General features: G+C 29.4%; 1 protein-coding gene across 5 annotated transcripts in view; it reads right to left on the reverse strand.

The window, feature by feature from the left end:
• The window catches only part of kto (mediator complex subunit kohtalo), a 230,910-nt gene that overhangs the window by 41,385 nt on the left and 177,525 nt on the right, over nt 1-12,000 (reverse strand). For all 5 annotated transcript variants that reach the window (XM_085819429.1, XM_085819431.1, XM_085819430.1 and 2 more), the window contains exons 31-33: nt 8,979-9,160; nt 5,455-5,584; nt 157-318 (exon numbers count right to left, since the gene is read on the reverse strand). In XM_085819429.1, the coding sequence (XP_085675555.1) occupies nt 157-318; nt 5,455-5,584; nt 8,979-9,160 (474 nt within the window). The remainder of the gene's footprint in view (nt 1-156; nt 319-5,454; nt 5,585-8,978; nt 9,161-12,000) is intronic.

The raw sequence follows: 12,000 nt of genomic DNA on the forward strand, positions 1-12,000 counted from the left end.
AAAAGCAGTAAACGCTTAGTTTGAAACAAAAGAAAAGCAAATATACAATTATTTTTTATGAGAAACTTAAATCTTAAATTCATCCTACTTCAGTACACAGGAAGCTTAAAAACACAAAAATTTAAGACACGGATGAGATAATAACATAAAACAAACCTGCTTTTTATCAATAGAATCAAATCCAGCAATTTTGTTTCCTTTGGTATCGATTAAACTGCCCATAGCTTCACAGGTTATCACTTCACAGTGCAATTTTGGTAGAGGCAGCAGCTGTCTGACCATAAGAATGGCTTTATTATTTTTTTCTGCCAGTTCTTTCTGCAATATGATAAGCACTCCATATAATTCAATTATTAACTATATTATACATGTTACAAAATCTGCAATATTAATTACGATAAAATTTGTAAATATACTGTAATTTTAAAAAGTTTTTTTTCCCCTTGAAATTTATTAATGATTTAAATTTCCAGACCTTAACCTCTAAAAAGGAAAGTTGAAGGAATTAAAAAGACACATTTTCAGTAATCAATCATGAAGAATTACTATAGCTCCGTTCACAAGAGCAGATTCGACCGGTAACGAAAACCGGTTCTTCCAACGTGTCCCATTCAAATGGGACAAGCATTAACTGCCTCGCCTAATTGGAGGTAGAACTTGGTTGAATGTTCCTTACCTCTCGGGAGCAGGGCAAATGGGGAGATTTCCTGTACTATACTGCGCTGTTCACTTAATTTTAGTTACTGCTCGCTGGACTGTCAGCGAAACAATCACACTAATAGATGTACAAATACAGACAAGGTGATCTGATGCTAGGTATTCCAGAAATATCGTTCAAATTAAAACTAAAGTTAAGACAAGTGCATATCGGCTTCAACATGACAAGGGACTCGGTACATTTTGAATGATTTAAAAAAAAAAAAATTTAAGCATTTTCATTTACTTTTTATGAACATTATTAAATGGTTTTGTGAGACAAAATAATTTTAAGCTGAAAAAAAAGTTTTTGCTAGTAATTTTTTTAATTAAAATTTTTGAAGAAAAATTTTACAATTAAAATGTCTTTCTTATACAATTTTCAATGTCTCCCCCCAGTTTTTTTATTGTATTTATTAGAGTGTTCTTAATAACTTCAATGAATGATTTTGCAATTAATGAATTAATTTCTGAGAAAAAATAAAAATACACTTTTATCTAAAATCTTTAAAACAAATATGATCTCAGTCACATTTTCATTTCAAATAATTTCTCTTTTCAGTATTTTGCAAAGCCCATCCTTGTTTCTATAAAGTATATAATTTTAAATAAGCAGTAAAAACAATAAATAATTTAGTCCATACCTGTATATGTTTTAGGACTTTTAGTAAAAAGGATTTATAGAAAAAATTGTAATAGGTTTGTAATAGATTGATAATAGTTCATAAATGATTGTCATTGCACTCAAATCCGATGATAGCTTAATTAAATTTATTTTATCAACTGAAACACTTCAAAGTTCTGGAATTTTCCACAAAAATACTTGTATAAGTGTTTAGAATATCACTATGTATAATCAGTAGTTATGCTTCAATCTAATAAGAATGTTAAACACAACCGAATACAAAATGCATCTTAAGAGAAAGTTAATTTAGAAATATCTCCAATCTCATGCTGAACTAACAACTGGTAACAATAACAACTTATATAGTATAAATAATGTCATAAAAATAGTGTGGTATAATGAGATTATTATTTTGAAACCGATGTTTCGAATTTATGCCCAAGGAAAACCAATATTCCCTATTCTGCTTCATTGCATATCTTTTAAAAAAGTAAAAAAGTAAAAAAAAAAAAAAAAAAAAAAAAAAAAAAAAAAAAAAAAAAAAAATTCCAATTTCCTTTATAATTTTTTTAAATGCAAAAAGTTTGTTTTGTAAGCTGTGAAAATGTCGGAAGTTTGTAACCGATATATCTTTAGATATGAAATTTTAAAATTAATGGGCATCAAAAAAGTTTAAAAATATGAACGATTTTCAAAAATTCTCCCAAAATATTTTTTTTTTAAAAATTACTCTAAAAATTTCATTTTATTTTTTTTCCTCTACAGTGTGTTATGGTGCAAACTTTAATATTCTGAGATTCTCAGTTTATTTGGTAATATTTGCAAAAAATCATTTCAACATTAAATTTGAAAAAATTCTAATCCTCTAAAAATCAAAAGCATGACACCACATCCACAAGCAGTGCATGTACAAAGTTTGAGTTCTATATCTTATCGGGAAGTAGTTTAAAAATCTATGACCATCTTTTAACCATAGCGACAAGCACCAAGAGTGAACTAAATAACAGCTTATAAAATAATAATAATAATAATAATAATAATAATTTAAAAGCATATATTTTTGAGGAACCATTACGAAAGTTCGATACCAGTTGCGAAAGTACAGATTGCAAAATTAACAAGAGTTAACAATGTTAAAAATGTGTAAACAGTATTAAAAATTGGCCAATTCGGAGACGTGATTCTTCACAGAGGCTTAGGTGTAAAGGGAAAGACGACGGTGGTCTTCTGAACGGGTTCTAAAGACGAAACTCTTTCACGCCTCCTTTTTCTCCTCTGTTGCGAAGGAGCACTGCATGTGAACGGGGATTATTAGAAATAATTATCCTAATTTATTTAAAGTTATAAAAATAGATTCATACAAAACTTGACTTTGAAGGGAAACCAGATTTTGAACTACTATATTATTCTGAATATAAGTCAAATGGTAAAACTTTGCAGTAAAAATTCAGCCAAAATAGTAAACCCATTTATGAAAAAGCATTTTGGTAAGATATATAATGAGCTATATATCTTACCAAAATGCAAATAATGGATTATCTAATTTAACTAAACTTATCTGAATAGATGAATGTTGATTCACCTTCAACGTCCATTCAGAAAATAAAAGTTACATCACTGTAACATGAATAGGCACTTTAATATCAACAGTTTCTCAATTCTGCCAGCTTTTTAGGCATATATATCATTTGTTGCTTTGGCAATAGCATAGCAAATTTTACTTTGCTTCCCAACAGTAATAAGCATTCTCAAATATTCCGAACATGAAAATATATGGTACTTATTTTTTAATATATTATGAACAGCTTTCATTTCAGATAATCCTATCTTTCTTAACACTTTGCGGCATGGTGGGTCAATATATGTCCCACCTAATTAATATTTATTTTCTCACTTATCAATTTCCGTTAGAAATTTTCTAATCTTTTAAAAATAATCTATTTTAGTTATTATTTTTCTCAGTAGATGTTACTACTATACCAAGGCTTAAGTTTATAAGCAAAAAATATTCAAAATAGGATCACAATAGTGATATCCGTGTATCTCTCATTTTTCAATATTTAAAAAAGTTTGGTATACAATATATGATATGTATGATTCTTTTTAATATTCAAAGGTATTTTATTTTCAAAAATCTTAATTGGATTCAATATTTTATAACATTAATTTTGCAGTTGAAATAAGTGGGTTAAAATTTGTCCCACCACACACTTGAATTTCCGCTCAATAGATGGCAGCACTCATGATTTTTTTTCCTTTTCTTTTTTGCATCTACTTTTTTTGTGATTGTGCACGCTTTTACATCCGTTGTATGCTCTGATGTGCTAAAATGTCTAGAAAAAAGTTAACAACTCAGGAAGCTTTGGATCTTTTTGCTGAATTGCCATCCGATTGCGACTCGAATGCTTCAGATGTCAGTTCTGATTCAGATGAAATTGAAATCCAGGAGAGAATAACTAAGTTGGAGTTATTGCTGAAGAAGAAAGGGAAGTAGTTATAATTTGTTTCGCTTTTTAAAGACACAGACCCATCTATGCATGTGGCTGCCATCTATGCATGTGGCACTGTAAATATGAATCGGAAGTATCTACCCAAAAATTTAAAAGACAAATTTATGTCAAGGGAATATATAGACTTTTCAGTTAGCGATGATTCAATTTATTGCATAAAATGGAAGGATAAAAGATCTGTTTCTATCCTGTCTTGCTCGGAAAAGGCAACTGAAATGAAAGAAATTAATAGAAAAGAACGAAATGGAAAGACAAAAAAAGTACTGTGCCCAAATAGCATTATTTCATATAATAAGAATATGGGATATGTCGACTGATTGATCAACTGAAAGGACTATATGAAATAGACCACAAAAGCAAGAAATGGTGGCACATGATTTTTTTTTTTTTTTTTTTTTTTTAACTTTTTAGATGCGAGTATAGTAAATGCATTTATTCTATTTAAGTTTGTTCGCGAACCCGATCATGATGTAAAAACAATGAAAGATTTTCTTCTCTCAGTTATAGAAGGTCTAATGGCACTTGCAGGCAAGAAAGAGCTGAAAAGAAAACTGAAATCCCCAGTTCAAATAAAAACTAAAAACCAGTTCGTACAACCAGAAAAGAGACTAAAACATGTAAGTCACACGCCAAAGAGAACGAGCAGGAGAAGATGTGCATATTGCAGCACATCGAAAGAAGAACAACGAACATTTTGTATGTGTGAAACATGTGAAGTGCCTCTATGCTTACAAAAGAATGAAACAACATGTTTTTCAAAGTTTCATGAAAAATAACTTTTTTTCAATTTTAATCATATATAAATGTTTTTGAATCAAGTGTCAATTTTAATATTTTATTTAGTATCATATGTACGAGTATCAAATTTTAATCTTAAAATAACATTCAAGAAAATATTTTCTTTTGTTCCTAAAATTTAAAAATATTAAATATATATATGCAAAATGTGCATTGCAAGAAGTCATGCATATATGCAATAAGTACAAAATGCATTTTAGTGTGTTTATTATGAATATTTTAGAATGCACGCTTTATTTTGTTTATTCATTCCACATATGTTTTTTTCCCCTGCTATACACCAATATGCTATAAGACATGTGCTAGTTGCATGGTGGGACAAACGGTATCCCACCTTTCCCTGTAAAAAATAAAAGCGCACAATTTTTTTCAAGCCTTAAAGGCACTTAAGTAAGTCCATCTGACTTATTCTAAGGCATTTTTTTTTTAAAGATTAAAATATATTTTAAATATGCGTGTCTCAAAGGGTTAATGCACTGAAGTAGGTTAAATAACACATAAAATGAAACATAGTGGAGTTTTAAGAAAGAGTTTAAAATAACATAATTTAACATAAATTAGCATTTATATGCTTATCAGAGCCAGATTTAGACTTGACAAGGCCCTAAGCTATTTGAGATATGGGGCCCTTTATAAGTCTGTTATAATATATTTTAATACTATTTATACTATATTTTAATTTGGGGGGCCTCCAAGAAAGTGGGGGCCTTAAGCTATAACTTGTGAAGCTTATACATAAATCTGCCCCTGATGCTTTAAATAAGAATATTTTCACTTTAAAAACATATTTCATTATGCTTTATTAAAATACTTTTCCCAAATTACCTTTAATTTCTTAACCAAGTTAAGATACTGCTTTCGGTTTTCTTCTCCTCGGTCACTACTAGAAGTGTCTGATACTTGTGTAGTATGAATCAGAGCAGCCAGCATGTCTAAAACTGTCGTGAACAATTCACTAGAACAGAATTTTTAACTGCATTAAGAAAAATGTTAATCGTACTGCAAATACACTTGCATGATATTTTGTGGTAAGAAAATTTTTATTGAGAAATTTACGAGCAGCCTTATTCTTGCTATCGTTTCATTCACATACAAAGTATGACAAAGTCTGGTGAGCGGTGTTATAGAATGTACACATGTGCTAGAGAACAAATGATAAAGCATGGAAAAGATACTCCATAATGTGTTTTAACATGTCTGAGCATGCCATAGGAATAAGCATCAAGGATATGTGTAAGTAACATTCTAACTCTAATTCCACTTTTACCAATTCTAACACTCTAATTCCACTGTTCTACCTTTATATTATTTATGCTAATAATATAAAGGTAGAGCAGTGGAATTAGAATGTGCCTAATAAATAATATAAAAATAATAAAGTGCCTAATAAATAATATAAAAGTAGAGCAGTGGCTGTAAAATGGGGCATGTAGAAATTTAAAATTCTGTTTCAAGCTTGATAAATCTGTTAAAGAAAGTCAGAACATGCTAAAAGAAGTTTAACAGAGATAAAGCTTATTTTTAAAGTGGGTTTATAAATAATTAAAATGCTTTCAGGATGGATGAGATTCTTCTGAACATGCTGCTTAAATTGCTGTATGGCTTCTCATACTGACAAAAATAATAAAAATGTGAAGATATTAGACAGAAAGAGCAAGAATGAATTTTAACATGTACAAAGATGTTCTGGAAAATTTACTGCAAAGAATCTGTCATGCAGGTCCAGAAAACAGTGAAGAAAGCTCTTGCTTTCTTCTCTGTAGTAATCCATAGCCATATTCAGTCTTTGCAACGAAACAGTTTATGGTCTGTAGAAAAACTGTGGCTCTGTCGAACATGTACTGCACTTACCTGTTTTCCAAACATGAAATAAACCCTAAAAAGAAGAGGGGAATGATTTTTCGATATCCAAGACATTCAAAGCCCTCTGTTGAGGGTTTTCTCTATGCAATGTTGGAAAAGGACATTGCCTGCAGCTTTCAGGAATTGTATAGTCATTGTTGAAAGTGTACTGTAAATGATAGTTATTAAAACTGTTTAACTGACTTTTACTGCCCTCCGAGTGGCACATGTTTTTGGATCTGCTTAAAACCTATATCAAAAATGTATTTAATATTGCAAGTTTGCATAACTACTTATTTTAGTCTCTGTTTTCATAAACTTTCATTCATTATGATAATATTTACATTATTAACCCCTTCGCAATGTCATGTTGCTGAACTGAAAACTCTCTGGAGACGGTGGAAATGATTACTAGATGGCGCTTTGTGTCCACTACAGTTAGCTTATTTGAAGATAAACACTGTTGACCTTGTGTTTGTGAAGTACTCTCTGATTCTGATGATTCATTTATATGTACGAGCAGAAGATATAAAGTAAACAAAACCCAGCTGAGGTGCATTTGAGGCTTCAGTTTAGATAGCAGACGTATGTTTTTTCTACTGGTCCAGAGAATTAAACTATTACTGCGATGTCTAAGAGAAAGACATTTTTAATGGAAGAAGTGTATAACTGAATTGTAAACGAGCCCTATTTTGACACAGAGGACTCCCAATTTAAGTAAGGATAGTGATTTGCATAACGAAGTTTTTCCACAGACTGAACTGGAAGCTTATTTTGCTTTCACTTCACAATCCTGCACAAGAGTGAATAAATATTCCATCATGAACTCGATGTGTGAAGCCTTATGAATTTACGGGAATTGCAGAAGTAAATTTAATTCTGCAATTTTAAAAGTGAAATAATAAATATTTAAATTCACTTTTAAATAATTTTAAAAGTGAATAAAAGTTATGTGAAGAAAATTAAATTTTTTCACCATTTTTTTCTATGATGATCTAATACACATAATAACTGAAGAAACTAATAATTTCTATGAACAAAAGTTGAGTGAAAATACACCTTCATCCAAAATCAACTTTTTCCTGTAGATGTGCCTAAAATGAGGGAATTCCTAGGATTAATTATTCTGCTGGGAATAATTAAAGAGTCAGACCTGAAAATGTATTTCAAAACTAATGAAATGCTAACGACTAGACTATCAAACACTGTCTCCTTTCTGAATCATTTATGCTATAATATTTAATCATATATTTTACTAATTTTTACATATGTTTAAATATAGATTTAGGTAAATTTTGTACAATATTTCATCAAGATGAGTCAAATATTTTATTTTGCATTTAGATTTTGATTAGATTTTTTTCGGAATGTCTTGATATTCTGTATTTGTCATTAAATTATGGTTAGATATCATTACAGAAAAAAAATCATAATAATTGATTTAAAAAATATTTTTAATTATTTTTTTAAACATTAGGTGGAATGAAATACCCCGTCCTGCCGGATCATGCTACTGCAACAACATACCATCTCCAAGGTGTGAACTGCATTAAGCAGCATGCCGTCGCATAAGAGGATTAAGTACTGATGCATGTATGATGCGAAGGGGTTAAAGAAAGAAAGCAAAATATTTTGTGAAGGGATTAAAGAAAGAAAGCAAAATATTTTAAATTATAAACCAACAATGAAAATATAATAATAATATATGAATAAACGCCCCTCAAGGGATTAAGTAAGATTCTTTGTTTATGAAACACATTAATTAAACTTTATTGTCATACAATTTTTCCCTCCACAAATGATTATATACAAGACTAATTAAATTATTTTTAGCATTGAGCAGTGAAAATACAGTACAGCAAAAGCCCCATTATCCCTTATTCAACTAAACAAAGAGCTTAAATAACAAGAATATTTTAGAATTTTAAAAACTTTTTTCTCCTGAAACATTAAAACAAATAAGAGACATGAAAGCCATTATCATGCATGTATATAACACCGTCACCAAACAGCATGATTTAATGCCAATAATGGGTATGTGTAACATTATGGCACAAGATCTTTGCTTTGGTTTTATGAAGACTAATTAATTTAAGATAAGTTAGTTTAGTTTAACAGATAAGATGTTTTACTTTTTAATGTTTAAGGCCTAAATACATCAGCTTTTACATCCGAAATGGATTTTTTCTCCTTCAAAAACTTACATAATTTCAAATGTAGGTTTTTGATATTCAAGTTGATAACAAATAAAATGATTGTTTTTATAAATTAGATCAGAATTTTTTCCTGTGAAATTTGCTTTTCTACCATTAATTGTTCTTTTTACATGCTCAGCTATCCAAATTTTTCTTACATTTACATCTGACATTTTCTGAGCTTTTACTGTTTTAACTGAATACCAATAAGAATCTTTGTCAAAATACGTAAATGGTAGGTAAGAGCACAATAAACATAAAAATGTAAATTACAAACAAGCTAATAAGCCTAAATATTATTCTAAAACTTACTAATTAATCTGAGGATCAACCACCCCGTAGCTAATAAGCTGTACAAGTAATATAGCCCAGTCAGTAGTAAAAGTTGTACTACGTTGAATCATGTCAAACATTCCACCTACTAAACTCAGCCTTAATTGTAAAGCTTCTTGCATTGCTTGCTTAGCTTTAATTTCTTCTAAACCATGCTTGTCCTGTAAAGAAATGTATGTTACAAAACAAATGGTTTCACACAATGTGAATAACTGTATGCACAATATGTGAAAAAATATTTGGATGTTGATGTGATTTAGATGATAAGAAATTAATTTGAATGTAATTTTAACAAACATTCTATAATTTCTAATATAATATTATTTAAAAATCCTGTTCCCTCAATTATGTCAAAATAATTTTCACAAAAATTATTTGTAAACAAAAGCATTTTGGTTGGCTGAGCTTTTTTTAAAATTAATTAAAATTCTCTCTTTACTATTGAATGTTTTACTTACTTTGGTATAATGTATTGCAGGATAAAAACTCTATACCCTACACAATTTTTTAAACTTAAAAAAAAAAAAAAAAAAAAAAAAAAAAAGGTAATTAAAATGGCAGAAAGTATAAAACAATGTTCATGATGGAGGGAAATTGCAAAATATTAATAAAAATTTCAAATTAAGAAAATATCAAATACGGATTGTATCACCAAATTTTAAGGAGAAATAAAATTAAAATGTAAACTCTCCAACTTCCAAGAATGAAAGAACACTAACTTAACCAGCAATCCAAAAAACAATCATACCCCAGAAAAAATGCCTTTTTGGTTGAGATTTGAAATTAATGATTTATTTTATATTTTTTAAACATTTTACCTTTTTCCTAACTATTTCATGCTTCTGCTGTTTTTCCATTTGTTTTAACCTGCCATCAGAACACAACTGGTTTTGTAATGTATGCCTCTAATGTTTGAAGTTTAAGTCACTTTCACATTTTTTTTTTATGCAAACATAAGAATATCATTCCCAAATTTGCACTAGTCAAATGTAATCTTAGATCTTCTGTTCATGTTTCTAAAATTATGCACTTCAACTGTCACTTCTTTATCACATTATAAGGAACACACAAAAAGTTTCAAATTGAATATTAACTATATTCTTATTTGAAAATTACCAATTCGTGTTCTAATTTTCAATTTTTCAATCATAATCAAGAACCAAAATAGCTTGTCAGCTCCATAAAAGTTTCTTACCTTTATATTCTAAAAGCTCACATCCCCACCATCTAGTTTCAATTTTATAATCTTCTAACTGTTAATACTAATTTAGCTGTTAACATATGTAATGCTGATCTAACAAATAAAAAGTATTAAAATATAGCTTCAACTTTATATATATGACAAGATATATTTGTCACAAATATATTAGTCTCCAGCTCCCCAAATCATAGCTCCAACTGAAAAAAACTTCTAAATTCAGAAAAATTTTGGAAGCACAAAATGATACAATTCACCTCCTCTCCTCCAAAAAGGGGGGCCTTGTATGAAATTTATTCTAATCCAAACATTATTATTCTCAAAACGGATTAAGGATAGCGTGGCAGAATTAAGACCTTTAAAGACCATAAGCACTTTTAAAAATTTTGGTACTCTCATATACAATTCTGCCAAATTTTTCTTTATTCTTCTTGCTTTAGTTGCAATATACATTCCGTGGTAAAACTGGCAATGGAAAATTTTTAAGGTGCCCTCATTCACGAGACCCTAAGCACTTTTATGTAGTGCCCCTTTTCTTGATGCCTTAAGCATATGCTTATTTTGCTTAACAGTTGATCGAGCTCTGAAAAGAGACAGACCACTTGAAAAACACACACATATGGAAAAACACACACATATATTTAAGAAATCATTAAGTTGATAACATTCCTCGATCATTAAAAATATTTTCAGCCTAAGTACTAAAAGGTTAAACAGCTTTTCTCTCACATACACTCAATACAGTTTAAAAGAGAATCATTCATTTCACCTACTGCTAACTGTGTAAGGTTTTATGCTCTTGCTAAATATTACTAAATTTGAATTCTTTTTGCCTCATACATTCTAATTTAAGAACATCATCATATGCAATAAAAAGATATTTCTTTTCTAGATTTTTCCCAAAATTTTCTAGTAATATTTGCAATGTAAAAAATTATTTTGAAATTGTCAATAAACATAAGGATATTTCTCTTAAGTATTGTTTTGTTTCAAAGTTAAATTATCGTTTACTAACGTCCCAGCTGAGGTAACATTAAAATGTCTTGAAACAAGATGCTAAGAATACCATTTCACACGTATTCAAATTCATAGGCTATTTTTTTTTCCCCAAGTCCGACACCACTTCTATAAAATACTTGCTACAGCTAAACTGAAAGGTGCCCACTAAATCATGTCCTTCATATCAGGACTTCCTGATATAAAAATGCATTATTCTGAGGTCAATTTATTTTAAAAAACTACCTTTTAAACTTTAGATTCGTTACCTTGATGGCATGTTTATGTTTTTTTATGATAATAATGACTAAGATAACCAAGATTTTAACTGTTATGAATTCAATTGATCCAGCCATTCAGTTCACTTTTGAAATTGAATCCGATAACTTCTTTTCTTGATATTCTAAGTATTCACAATGAATCTGATTGCAACATTACTGTTTATCATAAATCAATTTCTGTTAATTTGCGTCTTCATGCTAAATCATGTCACCCTGGTAAACAAAAGAAATTTCTTGAACTTTTATGAATACTGTGCGCAAAGTTAATTTTTCAGAACTTTTGTTCTCTCATAAACTCAGTTATTTAAAATCAGTTGCTATTGGCAGAAAATCTTCTCCCACAGTCACTAAAAGAAAGCTTTTAAATAATTTTCTCATGCCATCAAAAAAGCCTTTTGTTAATAACCTTGTCATTATTCTGTTCTACCTTTCTGTTAGTTACACAATCACTCAAATTCTATAGAAGTTCATTTCTGGTCTTTCTGGTCATTTTCTTCGTATTTCTTCATATTATAATCAAACAGAG

This window comes from Stegodyphus dumicola, chromosome 6, assembly GCF_044657685.1.
Source record: "Stegodyphus dumicola isolate Sdum_Otavi_A_Nest chromosome 6, ASM4465768v1".
Classification (NCBI taxonomy): domain Eukaryota; kingdom Metazoa; phylum Arthropoda; class Arachnida; order Araneae; family Eresidae; genus Stegodyphus; species Stegodyphus dumicola.